Source organism: Xenopus laevis, chromosome 2S (assembly GCF_017654675.1).
Source record: "Xenopus laevis strain J_2021 chromosome 2S, Xenopus_laevis_v10.1, whole genome shotgun sequence".
Taxonomy (NCBI): Eukaryota; Metazoa; Chordata; class Amphibia; order Anura; family Pipidae; genus Xenopus; species Xenopus laevis.
Window position 1 is genome coordinate 67,299,320 of NC_054374.1, and position 25,884 is coordinate 67,325,203.

Consider the following 25,884-nt stretch of genomic DNA (forward strand, 5'->3'; position numbering starts at 1 on the left):
GGTCACATGAGGCATGCTGTGAACGAGCACGCAGGGCAGAGGCAGTAGTTGAGATGTGCTAAAATGGCTGCTAAAGGTATATGATGCAAATTATTAAATATTTACCTAAATATGTAAGAAAGCCTGGTATGTTCTATTTGTAATTTTTCTGAATAGCTAGTAAGTAATCAGTTGAATAAATTTATGTTTTGAACGAATAGATTTCCTTTAAAGGGGGGGGGGTAGGTAGGAAGCTTGGTGTATGAGAAACACCCCCAGAGGTTATGTGGTTGGATGTTTAGTGCTGGTGACAGCCCTATTGGTTTATGCTGTATTTCAGTATTACAGTTTCTGTGAGGTGCAGGAAGTTTATTTCTAGAGCTGGGCTTTCAGCAAACTGCTTTCATTTATGCCAATATGATCTAAGCTGAGAACGATAGATGGTAGACAAGATGTGATGCAGGACTACATCTTTGCCCAGCACCATTACAACTTGCAGTCCTGTCTCTCAATGCGGAAACTGGGACAATGGAGAAAGAGTTCAGGATTTCTGGGTTCTGGGCAGTCTTTTCCTTGTTGGTACAAAAGAAGCACCGGGACAAAACTCGATGCCGTCCCTTACAAGTCCCAGAGCAGGTGGTCAGTAGAAGATGGTATTGCTGGGAAATGGAAATGTTTGGTTTTGTAAAAATACTCTTAGTTAAAAGATGTTCTCATGATATGCAGAAGCTAAGATAAGTTGTTAAGATGTCTTACCACTTCCTGTGTTTGTGTGAGAGTGGCAGTGTGTGTTTTAAATGCTTCTTAAATGTATAGCTGTGTTTGTGGTCATTCAGCTTTTACTTAAATACATTAAATATAATGTTGTCATATGCATAATATTTGCTAACATATAGGTTGATGTTTCTATAGATTCTTTTATAAGCTTTATATTTTGTTTGTTTATTTTGTGATCAACTGTTTTGACACATTGAGATTTTCATTGCAAAATTTGGATGTAGAATGGATACAAATATGGCCATTTAATGACTCCATCTCAGTTTTAGAATAGAAATACACTGGCACTCAAGGCAACTTCAATGCAGGGTTACCCCTTGCTGGTTTATTTTGTGAGAACGTGCAACGTTTTGGGGCGAACCCCTTTTTCAAACAATGCTTGATAAAGGGGTTCGCACCAAATAAACCAGCAAGGGGTAACCCTGCATTGAAGTTGCCTTGAGTGCAAGTGTATTTCTATTCTAAAACTGAGATGGAGTCATTAAATGGCCATATTTGTATCCATTCTACATCCAAATTTTGCAATGAAAATCTCAATGTGTCAAAACAGTTGATCACAAAATAAACAAACAAAATATAAAGCTTATAAAAGAATCTATAGAAACATCAAGATATACTGGAGGATGCCGTGCACCAGGCGTTCTCACAGTATAAAGTTTCAGGAGTGTGCTATGCCTCACCTTCCATCTAAGTTTTGTCATATGAACCTTTGCTTTGTGTTTCTAGAACAATTCTTTCCATTTACTAAAAATGTTTACTAAAAATTATGACATGATGTATCATTCAGGTATAACTCGGTATAGTGATTTATCTTGTTCTTTCTCTTCACTTTTAGGATGAGGTGGTGGTTAAAGAATTCCCGATCACTCATCATGTTAAAGAAGGTTCGGAGAAGGCCGATCAGTCAGATTTTGTTTTACTCAAAGTCTTAGGACAGGGCTCTTTTGGGAAGGTATCTACACTCTAATGATATATCTAATGTTTCTAGCATTTTCTCCTCTGTCGTATGTTTTGAATCTACTGGTATACGCACACCTGTTTTTGCTGACAGGCTAGGAGGCGGCTTTCTCTGTATAAACATCCTGCCTATATTATCTTTCACTTCCTACCCAACCAAAAGATTACCATTACTCATTACTTTACTGTTTTTCAAACCTTTCTGTTCATCGATGCATTGCTTATATATTTATTATATTTTCGGAACTATGCAGGTTTTCCTGGTCCGGAAAATAACGCCACCTGATGCCAACCAGCTCTATGCTATGAAAGTGCTGAAAAAGGCCACACTCAAAGGTTAGGAGCTTTCCACTTTTTCCACTTGTATCTAGAAGTGTGTCGTTTTATTTGTTTGTTTCATTTTAATGTTTGTTTTTATAATTTAACTTAATTGTCGATAATTTTGTTTAAGCTTGTTAAAACATAAGAAAGACACCTTGGTTTATTACCTCAGCTCCCCAGCCTCTGTTTACTTACCAATGTTGGGTTCCTATACTGTACCTAATCAACCATGGCTACTGTAGGCATCAGCTTGGTTAAATACTCTGTAGACTTGAAGCACTGTTGCTCACCCCCCAAGCCAGATATTGCCGTGGATGAAAAGCTGTCAGAGCCCAACATGAGCTGGATGGGGGAGAATATAAATTGATGATGATTATGATAGGTGTAGGTTTTAACAAATTAGAATAGAGTCAGGAAAATATGTAAAGTGATATTTAAATGTTACATTTTTAGTTACAGGTAAACAGTAACTTTTATGATACAAATGCCCAGCAATATTAGAAGTTATTGTTTAAAAACCAGTACTATAAAATTGATATTCCAAAAACATACAGGCAGATTTATTGACTGCTGACAAAATTGCCCCTACTGTGTGTGCGCCCCTACTAGGTTCCTTAGACTGTAAGCTCCACTGGGGCAGGAACTGATGTGAATGATGTATAATCTCTGTAAAGTCCTGCTTAAATATGTCCGCACCATATAATTAAGAAAAAATAAGGAAATAAATTAAATATAGTAAATCAGGCACCATTACATCTTTGGGATGACTCTTTTTCTTTCAGAATCCATTTAATAGTTATAATGCACTGTATAAAGGCTGCTTTGGAGAAAGTGTAGGCGTAATATGGAATAATCTGAGTAAATGGAACATCTCTATTTCCTTTGAGAATCATTACTGTCTTTCATTCACTATGGCTTTTGTTATTTCTTGAGCAGGGGAAAGAGACCTACTAAATCTGCTCCTCATTTCTAACGTTCTAGTTTTGTAAAAAAAACTGTCCGTGTAGTTCATTTGTATTTTCAGTTAATTAATTAAAGTTCTGTTTATTTTGTGCATGTTATCTTGTTACTTATCTATATATCTATAATATACACACACGCACGCATGCACGCACGGAAATTACTGGGCAGATTTATCAAAGTGTGAATTTCGAACTCACCACAATAAAACTCACTCACTTTCTATTCAATCCTGTGGGATTTTTAAAAGCATGTTTCTCAAATGGTGAACTCCATTGATAAATAAGATTCTAAAAATCCCATGGGATTGAACAGAACATGGGTGAGTTTTTCTGTGGTGAATTCTAATCTCACATTTTGATAAATCTATCCCTACATGTCACAGATTAGTTGCTGACAGGGAACAAGTTAAAGAGCTGCAAAGGAAGAAGTGGTACTCTTACTATTATTTTAGACATCTGTTTCACTCCAGTCTTTATACATTACATTTTTGGATAACTATTGAATTTTTATTTATTTTGCTCAACCTTATTACTCATTTACCCAGCGAACAATTGCTTTAATCCCTGAATTAGTAATGGCAAATTTGACAAGCCTTTGTTTGTAGGTTTCTCAAAGGCCTTAGTGTTTAAGGCTCCATGTATTTCTAACAATTCTCAGTGGCATAAACACTATTTCTGGCTTTTACACTAAGGGTGTGGAACATACACAAATATAAAGCAGAAATAACTTCATGACGCCTCAGGACTGAAAAAGCTTTGAAGTAATGAGAATCTTAAAACTAAGAATCATAAAGTGGGTGTTGCTAACAAAAGCAGTAGTTTCCTTGTCAACTCTTCATAAACCCCATAGGCTATTCTGAAATACCTAAGAAAGACTACTTAATACATTTTTAGTAACTGTAACACTTTATGTCGGGAACAAATAACCCTCAACAAGGGCACTGACAAATTACAAATACTTTAAAGGATAAGTAAATCTTGAAAATAAGTGAATGTAGAATTGATGAGAGTGTAATTCTAAGCTCTTTTGTCATTTGCATTCATTATTTATTTTCTTTTTATTCCAAGATATAAGGGAAACATTTGCTGTTAATATGAATGAATTTTTGTTCCAATAGCGCCACCTGTTAGTCTGTTTCTGACCAGTCTGAACACCAAGTAGTCAAGGAAATTGTCAGGGGAAAGAAAGAGGCTGCTTTGATGTTCTTCTGCTTAGGAAAGATTTGAGAAAGGTTTCTAATTGTTTTCCTAAGCAGAAGAACATCAGAGCAGCCTCTTCCTTTCTCCTGACAACTTCCTTGACTACTTTGTGGTCAGACTGGTCAGAAACTGACCAACAGGTGGTGCTGTTGGAACAAAATTCATTCATATTAACAGCACATGTATCCCTTATATCTTGGAATAAAAAGAGAATAAATAATGAATGTAAATGACAAAAGGGCTTAGAATAGCACTGTCATAAATTTAACATTCACTTATTTTATAGGTTTACTTATCCTTTAATTGTCTGAATAGTACCTTATCGAGAGAGAGAGAGAGAGAGAGAGAGAGAGCTGTATAACTGTTACACATTTCAATCAATACTTGGTAGGAGAACTATAATGTCAACTCATCCCCCTGATTCGTAAACCCTCTTGGTAAGAGACAAAAAGACTCCCTTGTTTTTTCCTGCTAAATTGTGCTAACTAAAGAGAAATACATGTTGCAAGCATACTTCTCCATGTACAGTTTATAAAGGAAAACCTAAATGGTTGTCCTGGCTTATAAAGGTCCATTTACTGCCTTTGTCTGTCTTTTATCCCATGATGTAGGCATACGCTTCTCAGCTTACAGACTCCAGTAGCAACACTTTTCAGGCACTTCATTCCTGAAAACACAGTAACCTTTTGACCATTGCGCTGACGTACAAGTGGGGTGAAACAAGCAAGAAGGATAGTGGAGTTTGGGAAGTCAATGTGAATGTGCTGCAAATCCAATTGCTGAACCTTTTTTTCAAAGGTTCCATTACCTACTGTATATGTTAAACTGTATTAAGAGCAAAACTGCTGTTTAATTTCTCTTTTAATCATTTATATAATTGCATGTTTTTTTTCTTAGTGCGTGACCGAGTTAGAACCAAGATGGAGCGAGATATTCTAGCTGATGTGCACCATCCCTTTGTTGTAAGGCTACACTATGGTAAGTGTGAATACATATTGAGATAACAAACTTTGCCTGTTATCTTTCTACCTGAATTATACAAACGATTTTATTATCCCAAAAAGTTTGAATTCTGAATTGTCTACATATGCTTAAGCCAAGTACCACATTTAATTTGAACCCTTATACTGCATTTTCAAAATTTGTGCAAAATCTTTTAAAAATATACCATACAAAATATGATGGTAGAGGGCATACTATCCCAATAGTTTCACCTAATACAGCAGCTAATTTTTGACTTATTTCACAAACTCTACCGATTCACAAGGGTGGGAATCAGCAGAGTTTTGTTTTTGTTTTTTAATATATTTGTTTTGCTCCTCCTAAAAGCCACTATACTGTACAAGATGATGATGATGATCTAGTTTCCATTTTAAGCCTTGCAAAAATACCATTATTCTCTGACTGTTCTGAGAAAACATCACCCAAAGTCCTTCTATAGTTTCATAATACTGTTAAAATAAGCCTAAGAGTGCATGGCTTGTGGTTTGTAATCAATTTGCTGCTTTTTGCATGCTCGCCTGTTCAGATACTTCCTTCTTTAGCCTGTCACCATTAAATAGTTTCCTGAACCAAGTTTCCTTTTAATATCATTTCTATAAAGCTGTCAACTGAGGCACTTGTGAATTCAGCTGTGACTGACATCTCAGCCAAACATGTCAGGCCCAGGAAAGAAGCATAGAGAGAGTCTGCCAACCATGAGACAGCACACACTTTTTTAGGCAAGCCACTTTAATTAGTTAAGCATCAAGTATAGTACAGGGTCCCATCATGGTCTTTGGGACACTGTTGTCCATGGTTTCATTCAGTCCATTACTTTCTTGTAGATGTGCCTACTATGGGTCAGATTTATGAAGGGTCTAATTGAAAATTTGAATTCAAATTTTAAAAAAAAATTTTTTATGGTCAAAACACTCAAATTCGTATTGTGAATAATCCAAACTTCGAGATTTATTATACTCTGGCCCTTTAAGAATTCCAATTCGACTATTCGTCACCTAAAACTTAGTGAGTTCAAGTATTAGTCAATGGGAGAGTTCCAAGAACCAATGCGGATATGTTAGTAGCCTTCCTGACATTCGAGTTTTTGGGGGTTTTTTCGGAGAAAAAACTCGAATCAAGTTTAGTTGAATTTGATTCGAGTTTACGAGTCTGTAAAATTAGTGGGAATTTTAGATATTAGATTTGTATCCATTAAATAACCACCCAATCGAATTTCGAGTATTTTTGAATTTAAAGGAATTTAAAAAAACTCGCATGAATTTGAAATTCGACCTTTAATAAATGTGCCTCCCCGTGTAATCATAATCTTTTTAATATTATTTAGCCATCAAAAAACAATTCATAAATCAAGGATTGTGCATTTTAGTAGGCAATTATATGGAGAAAAGGCTGTTTTTAGATTTGGTTCCTGCATTTTTCAATTGCTAAGTGTAATTCACTATGGTGCCCCAACTAGTGTCCAGCAATTGTTGCATCCCCCCAGGTCTCTAGAAATGTGTGCGCAATATTTAAACAGGTTATTCAGCCATATGTTTAGTGTGTTACAGGATGTCCTCATCAGAACATCTTGTTGAGGGCCATATGGTCGTAACTCTTAATGAGAATACTTTGTACACCCAGCTTGTTTAATTCTATATTCGATCATAAAAAGCAGTCTAGTGAAAGAAGAATAATAACTACTAAAGTCCTGAGCCTTAAGCTAGGTCATTGGAAGCATCTGAAATGTAACAGGCTGGCATGATTCTGGACCTAAGACATTAACATATGTTCCATAAAGTACCTCAGAAAATAAAAAGCCTTAAATATTTTATGCCAGAAATTGCACAAATTGATTGTCTAATTTTCAGTATAGCCTATCATGAATTGCCCCTTTTATAAGGCTTATTTTCAGAAGCCGTGTATAGTTGTGAAGATTTTAAACACTTTACAGGATCTGAAAGGTTTACAAATATGTAAATGAGATGTACTACTTGTTTTAACTAATATTTAATTCACTGTTTATACCGAGTGGCTGCCTAGAGCCAAGGTGGAACATGTCGCCTCCTGTAGAACCTAAATAAATTCTTTCTCTCCCCAAAACTGAAAAACAATTAGGTAATGGAGTGAGTTAATTAAATGACTGAAACATTTTAATGTGTACAGAGAAATACCTTATGTTGGAAATATGTTTTCTGGGTAGAATTTTAAAATGTGCCCCATAAACTTTACTTCCTAAAGGTCTAATGAGTTGATTGTGGGGGATACTCTCCTGGCTAATGCTACATCTTTTGAATGGACTAGTTCTGCAGGTAGACCCTAGCAAACGTCTGTCTAAGGTTTCAAGATTTTAACAAATATTTCATAAGCTAATTTCGTGTAGATAATTATATAGCAACCAACCTCTTATTCATTTTTGGCTGTATGCAATATTTTGTAGACCCATTTTAAACTTTTGTGCACATTCTTAAAAACTGTGTGCTCAGGTCAGAATAAATACCAAATTTGGTTTTCAAACAAAATCTTTCGTGCGTACTACAATTTGTTGTGGGCTCTCGCCTCAAAAATGTGTGTGCATTCATGAGCAGACCGCTTAAAAGGTACATTCTGGTCTCCTATTTTGACAAACTGTTCTGTAGGTGATTAAAGGGGTTGTTCACCCACAAACATTTTTCAGTTCATGTGGTTTCAGATACTTTACCAGATATAAAGACTTTTTCCTTTCTATTTGTGACCATTTTTCTAATATTGAAGTGTAAAGTTTAATTTTTCACTTTCTAAAGCAGCTATGGGGGGGGGTCGCCAGCTCTTTAACAGTTTTAAATACATTTAGTCGATACGTTTGTGCAGAATATCTTTTAAGTTTCATTTTAAGGCAGCTGTTAGAATTGATACAATAGTTACTAATATGACAAAGATATTGCTGAGAAATGTATCATCTAATCATAGCAAATTGTAACCGTTCAGATGCTCCTGGATTGCTGAGCAGCCAGACTTGAGACACAAACATAAACATTAAACTTAAATTTTGGGAAAAATATAAAAGCTGAAAAGCAATTGAAAAAATTCTTTGTTTAAGGTAATCAATCTGAAAACAACTCAACTGGAAAAAGTGTTAGGAAGGTGACCAAACCCTTTAAAGGAGAACCAAACCCTTGCTAATAAAAACCCCTACCCTACATAGACCCCCTATCTACATAGACCCTCCTCCCTGCTCCCCCCCAGCCTAGGTGGTACCTTTGGTAAATGACCCTTAACTTCTCAGTGCAGATTCTGTCCAGCAGAGTTCACGGACACCATCTTCTTCTCTTCGGTAATCTTCGGGAACACAACTTCGCCACAACTGCGCATGTTCCAAAAGTCGCAGAAATTGCACAGGAAGAAGACCCGAAGATTACCGAAGCGGCTGAAGATGTCGCCCATGAACTCTGCTGGACAGAATCTGCACCAAGGGGTAAGTAAAGAGTGAGGAGCATTTAGCGAAGGTACCAACTAGGCTGTGGGGGAGCTGGGAGGGGGGTCTATGTAGGGTTGGGGATTTTAGTAGCAAGGGTTTGTTTCTCCTTTAAGGCAGTTATGCAGCATGTTATTTGCCGATTGTAACCACCTCATTTATAAGAAGCAAGATGCGTGGACTTTTGATGCAATATGTAACCTTGGTGATAAAGAAAATATTAGTTGAAGATATCTCAGGTGCTAATTTCGTTTCACATGATATACAGACTTCTATCTAATGAATAATAAGTTAATATTTTAGATGCAGTAGGTTTTCTCTTTGCTTGGGACAATGTGCAACACCCCAGCATTCAAGACTGACCGTGAGAACTGATGTTAAACTCAAAATGTCTATTCCATGGCTCCTACTTTCTGTCAGGCTTTTTGCAAACATGACCACCTAGAGTTTATAATCTGTAATGGGTGTGCTGTAGAGTCACATTAGATGAAATAAGCACAGAAATCAGTGCATAAATAAGAACTGTTACACTTTGTACTTGGATTTCAAGGCTTAAGCTTCTGGAGTATTCTTGGTGAAATATACAGGATTTACAGTGATACCTCAGTGCTACCTATTACCAATAGGCCTGTAGATAACTGTTAGTATGTGAAAAAATACCAAGTGAAAAGCACGAAACCATTGCAAAAGATTCAATGATTTCCCATTAAATCAAGCTCCTGAAACTGGTTAAACCTGATGATAAATTCTTGCAAGTATACCTGTGCAAATTATGCTGTAATTAAGTATCTTTAATATATTCAATATACAGCTTTTCAGACTGAGGGGAAACTTTACTTAATCCTGGATTTTCTGCGGGGAGGAGATCTATTTACACGTCTGTCCAAAGAGGTTGGTATTAGAGATGGCTGTAATTTTCCCCTTTACATTTGATCTAAATATATACCAGTAATTGGTTTTTAGCCAAGATACCTGGAATTTTCCTTTCTTCTGTATATAATAATATAATATTTTATCGCTATAAAAAAAATGTACAAAACCAATTTTGTACTTTAATGTATTTTTAATTCAGGTGATGTTCACAGAAGAAGATGTGAAGTTTTACCTAGCTGAATTGGCTTTGGGTCTTGATCATTTGCACAGCCTAGGGATCATCTACCGTGACCTAAAACCTGAAAAGTATGTTGGTGAGCCAGGCTTGTAGGCAGTTTGAGTGTGCTGCACTGTTGCTGTAACTTGACTGCACTTTTGGTGGGACTGCAATGTGCGTTCAAATGGTGTAGGTCAATCGTACTTTTAAACAGAAAAAAGGAGCACAGAATTGCCTGATTGCACACGTGTACAAATACACATAATCCTATTAAAAATTAAATATTGTTTAGTTACTACTATTTACAGTAATTTCACACACCAGATTTTTGCTCAATCACATTTCTTACTTTTTCTGCATAAAAGCAGCAATGAAAGTTTTTCTGCACTTGTTCTACTTGTAATATTTAAATGCATACCACTTTTCTTTACTTTCTATCATTGTGAGTGGCACATGATTCTAACTTCTGCTTTATCTGTGCCATACAGCATTCTCTTGGACGAAGAGGGCCATATAAAGCTTACTGGTATGTTTCTGTAAACTGTTTATATTCCCATCCCTGTGTTCACTCTGAATCCTTGTGTTAAGGGTCTTTTTCCAATATCTTTCTGATGGAACCATTCTTCTTTACATACAGGCTTTTAACAAACTTGAAACAATCTTTATAATTTGTTGTGTGTTTAAATGAATTTTTTTTTAACATCTACTTGAATACTTTGCATTCTTCTTATCAGATTTTGGACTTAGTAAAGAAGCAATAGACCATGAAAAAAAGGCTTATTCTTTTTGTGGGACTGTGGAATACATGGCTCCTGAAGTGGTGAATCGACAGGGACACTCACACAGCGCAGACTGGTGGTCTTATGGCGTGCTCATGGTAACATGCTTTCATAAAAACTGAACAATTTATTTTATTATACTCATCCTTATCTGTCAGACTTCAAACTGTTCTGTCAGTCTTCAGGTTACAGTTTTGCCATTTTATTAATATCCCTGTGTTTCCATATTCACAGTTTGAGATGCTGACAGGATCCCTGCCATTCCAGGGCAAAGACCGTAAGGAAACCATGACTCTAATCCTAAAGTAAGTAGCAAATTGTATACTCTGTGTCAAGAGTATTTCAGCAGAAAACTACAGATAAAATACAAGTTATGAAAGAATGACTTCTTATCTTCACAGTTGTGTATTTGTTTTCCTGCAGCTTTTTTTTTACTAGAATTCTACCATAAGATAGTCACCCTCAAAGTAGCATATTCTGCAACTTAAACAGAGAGGCTCAAAACACCTTGCGTAAAGAAACTAAGATGGATGCGCAAAAACACATTTTGAAATAAAGTCAAACACTGTATGCGCTTCCGTAATAAAAATTTTTACCAAATTAAAAGTCCCACTTTTGATTAGAACGTCTTTCTTGTCTCTAAGTCAAAAATTGGAAAGTATGTTTCAGCAATAAAAGCGAGTGCCGTTTCTCCTCCACACCAATCCGAAGCACCTCGCCGCTCGACCTCCGAGACAGAGAGACACAGTTGCACACTGTCAAACTGTAAGCGCATGTTCCCTGCTTAGTTTATACTCACAGGATCCTTCCGAAATCAAACAATATATCGGTGCTTATCCACAGTGGAACTGGGTCTTCGTTCCGTTTAGTTGCCTCTCGTTCCACTCTCTCACACAAGCTGATACACTTCCTGGATGCTTCAAATCAGCTGCAAATGATTGCTCAACATAGAAGCAGAATTCAGCAATACGGACTTGGAAATCGCAAAACAGAAAAGGGGGACTCAGAAATGCGGTTTATTACAATGAATAATATCCACTCACTCTTAAAACTGAAGTCCTCGGCCTGAAGCATCCAGGAAGTGTATAAGCGTGTGTGAGAGAGTGGAACGAGAGGCAACTAAACGGAACGAAGACCCAGCTCCACTGTGGATAAGCACTGATATATGTTTTACTTTGGAAGGATCCTGTGAGTATAAACTAAGCAGGGAACCTGCGCTTACATTTTGACAGTGTGCAACTGTGTTTGATCTTATATTCCGCAACTTGCACATAGAAGACACGCCACTATTCGTTCACCATTTGCCCCTGTAGCTGCAAACGTGTATTAGCATAACTGATGGCCAAATAGTCTGGAATAGTCTGCAGCAATGGGGTATAGGAAAAAGAAAGGAAAATATAAACTCTAAATAGTAGCCTATTATAAGAAAAACATTATATGTTGTACTTTGTTAGTACGATTGTCATCTTTTTAAATTATTTTAAATGCTTGAGTTCATTTTAATGTTGTTGTAGTTTATCCTGCTTACTTGTTTTTTCTACCTTAGAGCCAAACTAGGGATGCCTCAGTTTCTTAGCAATGAAGCACAAAGTCTATTACGTGCTCTGTTCAAAAGGAATCCTACTAACCGTTTAGGTAAGTTAAAATTACAATGTATTAGTTATATACATTTAAAGGAGAAGGAAAGGTTGATACTAAGTAAGCCTTATCAGAAAGGTCCACCTAAATATACCAGTAAACCCTCAAAGTAATGCTGCTCTGAGTCCTCTGTCAAAAGAAACACTGCATTTCATTCCTTCGACCAAATGGCCAATCTCCGCCGGACGAAAAATGTCGGGACTCTCCACACACGGTCCGAAAATCATACGAATCCTCGATTCGTACGATCAGATCTTTGCGTCTATGGCCAGCTTAAGCATGCTCAGTTTGCTCCTCCCCCCCTCCCTTTTCTGCTGTTATCTGGGCCCAGAGCTATAAGTGAGCTGGGAGAGACTCAGGCCGCAAGTGATGTCACACCAAACTAATATTACAGCTGCTATCCTAAATAAACAGAGTGCTTCTAGAGCTTTTTACTCAGGTATGGTTAAACATGCTACAGAATAAGCATTCTAGCTTGCACTATTGCAGCTAATCTATTAAATCTAATAAAGTAAATCTATTATTGCAGCTAATCTATAAAATGCCTCCGTAGCTTTCCTTTAACCTTATTTGTTCACTTAGTAAGAAGAGTGTGTATGTTTACATCATTCTAATGCATGTTTTTCAGGATCTGCCATGGAAGGGGCTGAAGAGATTAAGCGCCAACCCTTTTTCTCAACCATTGATTGGAATGTAAGTTCTTGTTCACCCCATAATATCTAAACTAAATTGTATTGCCTTTGGTTAGAGTATTTATTCATCTTAACACCTTGCTTATTGAAAAGGACAAAGCTGTTCCTTAATAGAATAAAGCATAAATGTGTTTTACTTTGGCAAAGTGCTATGCTGTTTTGGTATAAAAATGATAGCATTAAGTGAAGTAACTGAAGGGACTTACGGGGTCTTGCAATAAAAACTACTTTGTTTGTCCCACATACCATAGCAACCAATGATATATTTGCTTTAAATTACAATTGTGTTTTTACATCTGTGCTAATTTATTCACAAATAGATGATATTATAAGTCCTTCAGATGTTGTCATATTTTTATTGAGGTGTTGGTCATATAGGCATATCCTTGTTTTTTACTTTGCTATAATAAAAGATTTGTTTTTAACATTACTGATCCTAAGTCACAAGCTAAAATCTTTGCATAAAGGTTTCCATATTGTTGGTTCAGCATCAAATCTGATCTAATATCCCATATGTGCCATTCAGCAGGCATCAAAGTTTTTAACTTTTATTCCAGGACCCCTCCGTTTCCTTAGCAAAAATAGACTACCCATACTATGAAAGCACTACCTCTGCTGGTGCTGCAGTGTTATAATGTATTCAAATTTTGCATAGTTGTAGAGCAGGCATGTACAAAGTGCGGCCCTTTATCAAATTTATACTGGCCCTCACCCTCCATCATGAAATTAATAATAATGTGGCCCCCCAGCACAGTGTGATCAGGAATCGCGTAGCCGTAGCAGTAATATTTGGGCACATTAGTGAAATGATCTGCCACTTGGTCTATACTGCTGCCTGTGTGCTGAAGGAGTTAGTAATGGACACGTACTGGCACATAGTGACGCGCCGATCTCACATACTTCTTTATTTTACTGTACTGGCACATCACTACTTCGATTGCACCTTCAGCCCTAAAGACGTACGCAAGAGTGGGGCGTCACTACGTGCCAGTATGTGTCTATTGCTAACACCTTCAGCACACAGGCAGCAGTATAGACCAAGTGGCAGATCATTGCCAAGGCTAGGTGATTCCTTCTTTAAATTAGTTAAATGGTGTTAATGGTTCAAAGAATGTCAGGCTAAATGGTCGGCCCCCACACATTTTCACCTCCCCAAATCTGGCCCTCGTTGCAAAACCCCTGTTTTAGAGGCTGAACTGATTTATACATACATGTAAAGACTATTAATGCAATACAAACGAGGTGCATATCGCACCATGTGAAATTTGGGGTCCAGGAAAACAAGTACCAGAACTACAGCTAGAAGAGAGGATTAACATTATCATGGGTAACCTCAGGGTCTAACCACTGAATAACCAACTTGTTAAATGAGAAGTAAAGCCTAACTAAAGTAGTAGGATAGAAATGCTGTACATTATGTTTTGGGCTTTGGTACTAGTCCAAGGCAACCACAGCCTTTTTGCAAGGAAGATCTGTGCCTCCAAAGAAGCCCCAGTAGCTCCCCATCTTCCTTTCTGCTGATTCACTGCAAATGCTCTTTGCTGTTGTCTTAGGGACCCACTCACAATATACAGTTCGCATAACGAACATAAGGCTGGTTATAAATGAATACAGATAATTACTTCATTGCAGATCAGAAACCAGTGCAACTAGCATCAGAATTTAATCATGAACCCTGTAGCATTAGCAAATATTACAGGCCAACCTCATTTTCTGCTTGATAATTTGCGACAACCCCTAAGCTTAGCTTCTCATCAGCTACTCAGAGCCCCACTGAGCGTGTGAGTGTCGCAGACACTTTTCAAAATGGTGACCCCCTGTGACAAGTTTGAAGTCCTGGAACATTGCTGCTATTGAGAAGCTGAAATGTTATGCTGGTGCAATAAGTTCAGTTTATAAAATATGACATTTTCTAGCCATATTCATTTTTAGGGTTTAGTTCTCCTTTAAAGTGCGGCCCTTTATCAAATTTACACCGGCCCTCAGCCTCCATCATGAAATGAATAATAATGTGGCCCCCCAGCACAGTGCAATCAGGAATCGCATAGCCGTAGCAGTAATATTTGGGCACATTAGTGAAATGATCTGCCACTTGGTTTAGGATTAGCTAAATTCCCATTTTCCCAAGGTAGTAAATGATCCCAGGTGAAATACTGTCATGTTCTAAAAACAGTCCTGTTTTTTTAAGTTTGTACATCATTTAAAACCCATAACACACCTAAGATAAAGCCACAGGCATTGCACAAACTTGCTGAGTCCACCCCATGCATTAATTCCACACCCAGTGAGATTGCTTCAGGCACACTGTAACTAAAAATGACTTTCTGAAGAACACTTATGATCAGTAGATAACATCATTAATTAATGCTTATTTCTAATCTTTCTTGACTAACAGGTTAAAGAACCTTGTAAATGATCATTTCCCAACACTGCTTCAATTTTTTTCTCAGAAATTATTCCGCAGGGAGATGAGCCCACCCTTTAAACCAGCAGTTACCCAGGCAGATGATACCTATTACTTTGACACAGAATTTACATCTCGAACTCCAAAAGGTCAGTATCGTCCGCTTACAGCATTGATCATGGTAAGTCAAAAGATAGTTGATATTGAATCCCTAACATGATCAGTTTATGTACTATACACACAGACTCTCCTGGTATACCACCTAGTGCTGGAGCCCACCAGCTTTTCCGAGGGTTTAGTTTTGTGGCTCCAGCATTGGTAGAGGAAGATGCAAAAAAAACAAGCAGTCCTCCTGTACTTTCAGTGCCAAAGGTCAGTGAATAAATAAGCAGTCTGTTTTTATTTTATTTTTTTATAGCAGCTGAGATGGTTTATTTTTGTCCCCATTATGCTTTATGTATTTTTTTTTCTTATTGGTTATTATGTAGACACACAGTAAAAATATTCTTTTTATGGATGTGTACACTGTGCGGGAAACTATTGGTGTTGGATCGTACTCTGTGTGCAAGCGATGTGTTCATAAAGGAACCAACATGGAGTATGCAGTAAAGGTGAGCTTTATTCTAGTTCCCCAGCAATAATTGTTTCGGTACTTTCAACGTGTGTAAACTCACAAGTACACAGATTAGAGGCAATACAGCAGAGGAGAACCTAAACATATAATACTGAATATTATTTTGCTTTCTTGAATTGAGTAGTCGTGATTTTTTTCTGTTTGCAACATATAAATAAATACTTAAGCAACAGATTATATCAAATTTCGTGGCATATTAAAGAATCTTACCAAACTGGTATATATTTTTAAGTAAATACTGCCCTTTTACATCTCTTGTCTTGAACCACATATTTGTGATGGGTTGTGTGCTGCCTCAGAGATCACCTGACCAGAAATACCGCAGCTCTAACTGTCACAGGAAGAAGTGTGGGAAACAAAATACATAACTCTGTCTGTTAATTGGCTTGTGTGACCTAACATGTATGTTTGTTTGTGTGCACCGTGAATTCTAGGATCTCAGGGGGCAGCCCTTATTTTTTGAAATGGCAATTTTATATTGAGGATACTCTGATGAAGTGCCCAGCTATGGGGCATGAAACGCGTTAGAATTGCACACCCCCCACTGTAACTCCTTTTAATTGTGCGAATAAAAGCCTATATTTGATGATAATTGAACTGGATTCCTGAATACTTGGTCAGCGCTTGACAGCGACTTGTATTTTTCCGATTTATATTGAGGATAACCCAATGGCTCACGCTACCAAAAAAGTATATTATTATGAAAATGGTTCGTTTACATAAAACAGGGTTTTACATATGAGCTGTTTTATGCAATATATTTTTATAGAGACCTACATTCCAGGAGTATAGTTTCCCTTTAGATTAAAATTTGACTTGCTGTTTATTTCTCCTTCTAAAGTTGTTAAACATATCATTAGCAGATTTGACTTATTTCTGCTTGTCTTTGCTGAATATACAATTTTTTGAAAATTCTCAATCTTGTTTTATGTCTTGCTCACTTTGTGTTTTTAATACCTCAGGTTATAGACAAAACAAAGAGAGACCCATCAGAGGAAATTGAGATCTTGAGGCGATATGGGCAGCATCCCAACATCATTGCATTAAAAGATGTGAGTACTGAGTTACAAGACTGTATCTTGGTTTTATTTATGACGGTCATCTGTCATCCTGTGTTGCCATTGAAGGCTTGATAAAAACAACAAGCTTCTTGGTTGGATTTGTAAATATAAATGGCTTGAGTGCATAATATGTGTACATTAATTATATCAGAGCACAATGCAGAGAAATTCAGCAGGAGTTTTAAACTATTTATGACTAAGAAGCAAAGATGTATTCCTAATAACCGACAGGTTTCCCCTATTTCTGTTCTTTGACAGGTTTATAAAGAGGGTAACAGTATCTACGTTGTAACAGAGTTGATGCGAGGTGGGGAGCTCCTGGACCGCATTCTAAGGCAAAAATTCTTCTCTGAAAGAGAAGCCAGTTCTGTCCTTTTTACAGTCTGCAAAACAGTGGAGAATTTACACTCTCAAGGGGTGAGACGAATTTATTTTAATATTCTATATAAGTTATAAATTGGCAACAATAGCCAAGTGGTCAATCTGGTGTGGAAAATAATTTCTGTAAACCGTAAGCTCACAACTAAACTAGACATAAAAATTTTAAAGTAGTAACAGGGTTTTCTCAAGTGTTGTAACTGATAACCTTATCATTAATCAAGCTGCCTATTAGAGTTTTGAAAGGAGGATTCTCATTTGTTAATTTTGATTAAAAATGTAATGTTTTCAAAAACCACTTATAATAATAATAATAATAATATTATATATATATATATATATATATATATATATATATATATATATATATATATATATATATATATATAGTGAATAAAGTAACCCCCTCTTGTAAATCATAAGGATATTATAAGTTACCGAGGAGTTTCATGACCATATAAAAACACGAGGCCGAAGGCCGAGTGTTTTTATACAGGTCATGGAACTCCGAGGTAACTTCTAATATCCTCATATTTTGCAACTGGGGATACTTTATTTATTATAATACACAAGTTTCAGTGATTCATGTGACAGAAATGACATCAGAACTCACCGTTTATAACTGATGACATCAGAACTCACCGTTTATAAGGATATAATTTACAGGATATTCATGGCTTTTGTGTATTATAAATGAAATATAAATATAATATTTTTACATAAATAATATTTCTATATTATATTTACAGCGGGGAAAATAACATCTCACATCAACATTTTTCTCAGTAAATTTATTTCTAATAAGGTTATTGACATGAAATTTACACCAGATGTCAGTAATGTACACATACAAAGAATTCAACACAAATAAATCCATAAATTAGGTTATGTATAGTAAAGTGGAATGACACAGGGGAAAAGTATTGAACTTATTTAATACTTAGTAGAAAAGCCTTTGTTGGTAACGACAGCTTCAAGACTGTATGAAGAAACTAGTCACATTCATTGCTCAGATGTGATTTTGGCCCATTCTTCCACATAAACGGTCTTTACATCTTGAGGGTCCTAGGGGCCTCCTCTATGAACTTTGATCTTCAGTTCCTTCCATAGATTTTCAATTGGATTCAAATCGGTTGATTGACTGGGCCATTCCAGCAGCTTTATGTTTGGGATCATTTAATGTCCACACTCATTTCATCTTCAGTAGCTGGCAGCAGATTCTTATCAAGAATTTCCCGTTACATTTCTCCATTCACCCTGCCTTCAATTATATGAAGTCTGCCAGTACCATATGCTGAAAAACAGCCCCACACCATGATGTTCCCACCTCCAAATTCCACTGTTGGTATGGTGTTTTGCGGTGATATGCAGTCTCCATTTCTCCAAAGAGTTGAATTTTGGTCTCATCTGACCAGACTTTATTCTCCCAGAATTTCATTGACTTGTCCAAATGTTGTGCAGCAAACTTTAAATGAGCTTCTAAAGAAGCTTAGAAATACTTCTTGAGAGAGCTCTTTGCTTTTACCCATCATGAGATGCTTCTTGTGTAATACCTTGGTATTGATGAAAAACCTTTTTATAGGCCATCAACTAGGACTAAACCAGCTTATATTAATTTGCACTGATAGGGGGGAATTATAGAAAACAGACAGATTTCAGCAGGGTTCTTGGCTTCCCATGCCTTTTTTGCTCCTCCTTTTCTTCATGTGTTCAATACTAATTCCCTCTGTTATTCCACTTTACTACACATAACTAAATTTATGGACTTATTTGTTTTGAGTTCTTTGTACGTATTGATTACTTGGGTTATTACACATCTAAATTTAATTTCAATAGCCCCATTAGAAATATATTTACGAGAAAAATGTTGGCGTATTCAATACTTATTTTCCCCACTGTATATGTTAAAGGGGAACAATCACGAAAATGAAAAATTAATATAAGCTCACAATGAAATAAGAAACCTATAGTGATACCTATATTTTAAAGACAGCTGTTTGGTTCATTATTAAACCTTTGCTAATATGGGCTGAGGTTTAGATATAATAGAAGAATCCTGCCATCTAGTTTCCCCCTTTATTTTTTTTTTAGAAAATAAAAGATAAATATACAGTGGATTGCCTAGCATTTTATGACAAGAATCAGCATCAACTAGAAATACAAATGTTATGCATTTAGTTATCCTTTAATTCACATGATATATGGTTTCACACTGTTTAGATGAGCACAAGAATTCTTTGTAATAAGAAACTTGCAAAAAGTGCTGAAGCTCATCTAAATACTGAACTTCTACAGTCTTTTTTTCCACATCTAAATACTGAACTGAATCTTGGATTTGGTAAAGTTCATCAACTTGTGGGTAAAATAAAATCTAAACCACTTCCTGAACCACATATATTTGTTTTGCAGGTAGTTCATAGAGACCTGAAGCCTAGCAATATTCTGTATGTGGATGAATCAGGTGATCCAGAGTCAATCAGAATATGTGATTTTGGATTTGCTAAACAGCTACGAGCAGATAATGGATTGCTCATGACTCCGTGCTACACAGCCAATTTTGTTGCACCAGAGGTAATATTTTATTAAGAAGAAAGCAGTGCTGAGGATTGGTGACTATTTTCAAGGGATTCTATGTCAGACCTGGTATTCTAGAAGGACTCGGTAGAAAGACTAAACTCTCTATTTCTTCCTACAGGTATTGAAGCGACAGGGCTATGATGAGGGCTGTGACATCTGGAGCTTAGGCATTCTCCTTTATACTATGCTTGCAGGGTAAGCAACATTGTAAAAATGTTTATTAATGTTGTGTTTGTTCCCAATATTTGGGCCTATAGAGATGCATGTTTGTACGTTTGTTTGTCCTCAGCATTCAGTGACCCTATATTATATCTGGCCCCCTCCTGGGGCATTATTATGTAAGCTTTTACTCATTAGTTGAGACAGGAAATACAGCACAACGTTTCAGGAACTGTTCTTTGCAAATTAAGATTTGACTTAGGTTGCTTATATTTTGCACATAGCAATATATGTTTAAGAATGAAAGTTTAACCCTATACAAACTGGCAGAGACTTGACAAAGCTTGAGGGCAACCTTTTCTTCTCAATTAGGCTCCCATTATTCAGATCTTATTTTTGTGTTTACCCTTACCCTTGTAAGGGACTGCTAATGTTTTTGAAAGTCGTTTTAAGAATCATAATCTCCATATTTTATGAAGAAAAGATTATGTAAATCAAAGTTTTTATTTGCTTATTTTGTATGTACCTAGCAACCATTCCACCCCCCATTGCACTTTATGCCCATGCCTCTTCTGCTTAGCACTAGTTCCAGCTTCACTTGCATGTAAAGTTCTATAATTGGACTAGAGTTCTAAGCATTGCACCACTGGGATCCTTATTTGGGTTAACATTTCTTTTACATGTATTGCTGACTAGGGCATTGAAAGCTATGTAACTGCTTGCTATTACACAAGTAGACTTATAGTATTAAGATAAATGTTTTTACCACTGCTTTATAAGGCATAACACAAACAGGGGTATAGTTATTCTAAAATGTAAAGTTGTTCATTTCAGATTTATTTATTTAATGAGAGTATGATAGACAAATTCTTAATCGAAAATGGCCTAGGAATACTTGTCTATGATAAATGTAGCTGTAGAAAGCCACGCTATTCTGCACCAGCACATGATATTGTCCTGTATGTAAGAGTGTAGTTTTACAGCAGGAAAGTGAAGTATTAACTGTTTATAAAACCCCATATACATTATGGTCTACTTTACACAAGATACTTTACAGAAAAAAAAGCTAAGCTAAGCTAACAGAACACTGAAATAGAGAAATAGCTCACTTTCAAAATTGGGCCAGCTAACTTGGAGTTGTTTACACTGGAGAAGAATTGATAAGGAGGAATATCATACAATAAAGTCCCTTTGCTACCTAGTAGCATTAGAAGAAAGAACGTTAAAGTACAAACTTTTTTTTTTTCATTGCTGTAAAGCTGTGGAATTCTGTTCCTGCAATGGCTGTATATTTAGTTTTCCACTACATTAAGTAGTGTGGAACCAGACTGGTCCAATTGCAGGTTTTTTTTCACCTTTGTCCAGATGTAGGATTTTGTATCTGTAAAAGTTGAAGTTGTTGGCGGTCCCCTAATTCCATGCTCATTTACTATGCATGCAACTGTTCATATATAATATACACATAGAACATAGCCTCCATTTTACAGTTTTCAGGGGACCAGAAATAAATGGTGTAAAATTATGGCATTCATTATGCATTATAAGTTGGTTGGAACACAAAAAAATAGTGCAAAAAATGGGATAAAGGCAGTAAAACTTAAAATCATGGAATGTAAAATTAAGGTTTCACTGTGATACAGTCATACATATGATAGAACTTAGTTGCATCTAGAAACTAATCTAAATCTTAATTTGTCTTTACTTAGTTACACGCCATTTGCAAATGGACTAGGAGACACTCCTGAAGAGATACTAGCTCGTATCGGTAGTGGGAAATTTACACTGAGGGGTGGAAACTGGAATACTGTGTCTGCTGCTGCAAAGGTAAAGGAAAGGTAGAGGTGTAGAATATATGGTATTATATTTAATTGTTGCTTGATTTCCTTTACTTTGGATGTTCATGCTACCAGTGATTGTTTTATCTTTGAAGTATATGTCATCAAACTTGCTGAAAGTGATAAACTCATTTACACCTAAGCAAAAAAGTATTAGCCCTTTACACTGCAACAGCCTTATCTCATTATACAGTTTCTGATGTTGTACAGTAAGTGTAAGATATTGTCATTCTGTCTGGTTTAGCCACCCACCCAAATGGAAAAACAGCATTTGTATATTGTCAAACAAAAGTAGGTCTGTATAGAATTGGGATGCAGTTTGTTTTTGAAACTGCCAATGCCCTTTTGATACTTTGTGTCTTCCAAAACCAGACATGCACAGGTGGTCCAGCAGCCAAGACTGCCCTGTGTGTCCATCTTATGTTGAGGCATATAATAGCAAGTGTCACCAAAAGAGTAATCACTGGATAGAGGGAGTGGTCTGTCCACCTAAAATGATAATTTTCTTCAATGAATAAGCAATATTCATAATTCCTAAAGGTATTTCAGGGCTATGATGAAAAAAAAAAACATGTATGCTCACAGTATGTATTGCTCTCAGGTTAAAAGGTTTTCTGTTGTATAATGCAGCTCAAGGTGTAAAAACTTCTTCAAACACCTTAATTTGCACTTATTTTCATTTCACACAGGACTTGGTTTCACGAATGCTGCATGTAGACCCTCATAAGAGGCTCACTGCTAAACAAGTTCTACAGCATGAATGGATCACAAAAAGAGACGCGTTACCTCAGAGCCAACTGAACCGACAGGATGTACATCTAGTTAAAGTATGAATAGTCTATACACATCTTTTATTTAAAAGGCTATCCACTGGCATTTACAATTCTAGACAGGCTGCTAAGTTATGTCTGTAGGAGGATTTGTTAAGTTTGTCGAGGTCTTGCTATCAATGAAAAGTGGATGAGTATCTTTTTCCAGCTGTATTAGGCTAATCTGTTGGGCCAACGATCAGATCATAATGGAGGCCAATGCAGGCTGTCAGGAGAGGGCTGCATCAATGCGCCAAGATGGTTCCCGCCCTGACCGGAATTTGAAACCTGTCGAAAACTGGGCAGAAATATGTTGGTGAAAGACGCCAGGACCGGATGGCCTTCCTCTGGACTGGTATAAAGCTCTCTCAGAACAAATTGTCCCAAAATACCTTGACACACTACAAAGTGCTTTTGACAGTAACTCATTGCCCCCTTCAGTTACTGAGGCCCTCATAGTGGTCATCCCAAAATCAGGAAAAGACACTACTCAATGCTCTTCCTACCGCCCTATATCTCTACTTAAAACGGATGCTAAAATCCAGGCTAAAATACTTACCTCCCGCCTCCAACAGGTGGTCCTGGACCTTATCCACCCAGATCAATCTGGCTTTATGCCTGGGCACTCCACCAACATTAACCTTCGCAGACTCTTTACCAATCTACAAATCACTCACACGGATGCAGGCACCAGAGTTGTGGCCTCTCTAGACTCTGCCAAGGCTTTTGATTCGGTGGAGTGGATTACCTATGGGAGTTTCTGACACGCTTCTGGGCCTTGGTGCATTACCTGGATCAAACTTCTCTACAAGAGTCCCACGGCCCCTGAAGGTCCTGAAGCTATATTGTCAGGTTTTATCTGCCCATATATGGCCAGCTTTATTCTGACTTCTAACATTTGCTGATGTTGAAAATGTTCTTAAATGAAAGATTTTTTTAAAGGATTATATACTGTATTGCAACATGCATATTTTTTTTGGGTGGGTGTGGAAAGAAACATCTACATGCAAGGGATACATTTTTATTTAGTTCTTGCATATTATTAATGTATTGATATGGAACATAAAGGGAAGCACAGTGGCAGACCATAAAGGGGTTGTTCACCTTCGAGTTAACTTTTGTATGATGTAGAGAGTGATATTTTGAGACTATTTGCAATTGTTTTTCAATTTTTATTATTTGTGTTTCTCTCCAGTTTGCAGTTTCAGTGATCTGGTTGTTAGGGTCAAATTACCCTACCAACCATGCATTGATTTAAATGAGAGACTGGAATATGAATAGGAGTAATAAAAAGTAGCAATAACAATAAATGTGTAGCTTTACAGACATTTGTTTTTAGATGGGGTCAGTGACCCTCATTTGAAAGCTGGGAAGAGTCAGAAGAAGAAGGCAAATCATTCAAAAACTATAAAAAAATAAATAATGAAGACCAAATGAAAAGTTGCTTAGAACTGGCCATTCTATAACATACTAAAAGTTAACGAGAAGGTGAAATACCCCTTTAAGAAGGGACTGATGTGAATAATTCTGTAAAGTCGTGCATAATAAGTCTTCACTATTTAACTAAAGGATATTGGCTTTTATCTTTATAATAAGAGAAAACCATTGGCTACAGTGGCATATTTTGCAAATTAATCCAAATATTTACTTGTAGCAGATTGCATTGGATGCAGAGTAGCAGGCTCTGAAACAAGCTTTCACATATCTAGTGTGCAGTCAGATCTTACTTGAACACATGGTTTTAAGTTTATCGGTAGTTCAGTAAATGTGATTCTGCCACCTATGCTATCTTGCATGTATGTACATATGTCTCACTCTATCCACCAAAAGTTTCATAACCCTTGTGTTACTTGCCTTTCCAGGGAGCAATGGCTGCAACATACTCTGCCTTAAACAGCTCCAAGCCGACACCTCTGCTGCAGCCCATTAAATCGTCTATTCTGGCACAGCGGCGGGTCAAGAAGCTGCCTTCTACTACTCTTTAGCTGGAGCCTTGTATAAGGGAATTCTTCCCTCTGTGCATAACTTCTCACAAAAACTTGCCGATACAGCCTTACTTTCCTGTTGTACCTCCTTTGATCCCTATTGCTATGGTAGAAGAATGCCTGGTTCTCCAGCTGATACTTCACACTGTGGTAGGCGGAACTGTGGGGCTGTGTGCTTTGGGCAGCGGTCAAGAAAACATGATTGTATACTTGTAGTGGAAGGTTCCATTCTTCTTGGATACCAATGTGTCCACTGCCATCATATCCTTACATACTGTCAAGCACTATCTCAGGGCTGTCTGTAGTCCTACCTCCTTGACACAGGAAAGTGCTACATTTTATTACTTTGTTGTGGGTCATTTCTTTTGCTTTTTGCTGCATTTACACTAAATTAGCCCATTGTTTTTACACTCCTTTGCAATTACTCTTTCCCATATAATATTTCAGTTATCTGCCATTAGAAAATAATAGGTGCTGCCTTTTGCACACCAAAAGGGCTGTATCCCTTACTGTGTATCCCTTATCAGGTCTATTACAAAGAACGTAATATGTGTTGTGCTACCAAGGGCACTTTAAAAGTTACTATATTAGCCTCACCTCTTACCTGTCAGATTCTCAAACTGTGAATTTGCAAATGAGAATTTTAGAGCTCAAGAAACCAATCTCATGCTTCAGTATCAATAAAAACTGCTGGAATACAGTACATTGCTTCTCTTGTCTTCAGTTATCTTGTTTAATTGCTTGCTTTCTGTAGATTGGAAAATCTACAGCCCTGAATGTCAATTACCCGACTGCCAACTCCTTCGATTTTTACATTGCCATTACTTTGATCTGAACTGCACAGTGTTCTCTGGCAACACAGCAAGATCAAACAGCTCCATCATGGAAGGGCTTAAAAGTTGTTAAGGAAAAATATCTTGTGGATATCAGGGTTTTATTAAGCCGTATGTGGTTATTTTAAAGAACAAAATTATAAAACAGGACACTAGTACAGAGTTGCTGTGTTGTAGAAGAAACTCAGTGTTAAAGACCATTCTTTTATTAGGGTTGTAGAGTGTTTACACAGAACAAGGAATACATCTGTTGTCTCACGTCACAAGTATTGATAGTGCAAGGCCAAGAAAGGCACAAATAGTTTCCGAAACCACAGCACCGATACCATTCTGGACACTGTGCTGACACAGTAGATAGACCTTATTTGGTTAATGTACTGTG

The 25,884-nt window shown here is 36.9% G+C and overlaps 1 protein-coding gene across 5 annotated transcripts in view; it reads left to right on the forward strand.

The window, feature by feature from the left end:
- The window catches only part of rps6ka6.S (ribosomal protein S6 kinase A6 S homeolog), a 91,059-nt gene extending 65,687 nt beyond the window's left edge, over window positions 1-25,372 (forward strand). For 2 of the 5 annotated variants that reach the window (XM_041583085.1, XM_041583084.1), the window contains exons 2-21: window positions 1,592-1,708; window positions 1,968-2,049; window positions 5,094-5,174; window positions 9,440-9,519; window positions 9,701-9,807; window positions 10,207-10,244; window positions 10,453-10,595; window positions 10,732-10,802; window positions 12,044-12,132; window positions 12,764-12,828; window positions 15,278-15,380; window positions 15,476-15,603; window positions 15,720-15,842; window positions 16,828-16,917; window positions 17,185-17,343; window positions 19,714-19,875; window positions 20,000-20,076; window positions 21,747-21,864; window positions 22,565-22,702; window positions 24,547-25,369. In XM_041583085.1, the coding sequence (XP_041439019.1) occupies window positions 2,019-2,049; window positions 5,094-5,174; window positions 9,440-9,519; window positions 9,701-9,807; window positions 10,207-10,244; window positions 10,453-10,595; window positions 10,732-10,802; window positions 12,044-12,132; window positions 12,764-12,828; window positions 15,278-15,380; window positions 15,476-15,603; window positions 15,720-15,842; window positions 16,828-16,917; window positions 17,185-17,343; window positions 19,714-19,875; window positions 20,000-20,076; window positions 21,747-21,864; window positions 22,565-22,702; window positions 24,547-24,669 (1,926 nt within the window). In that variant the 5' untranslated portion in view covers window positions 1,592-1,708; window positions 1,968-2,018 and the 3' untranslated portion in view covers window positions 24,670-25,369. 5 annotated transcript variants of the gene reach the window in all.
- Window positions 25,373-25,884: the final 512 nt, after the last annotated feature.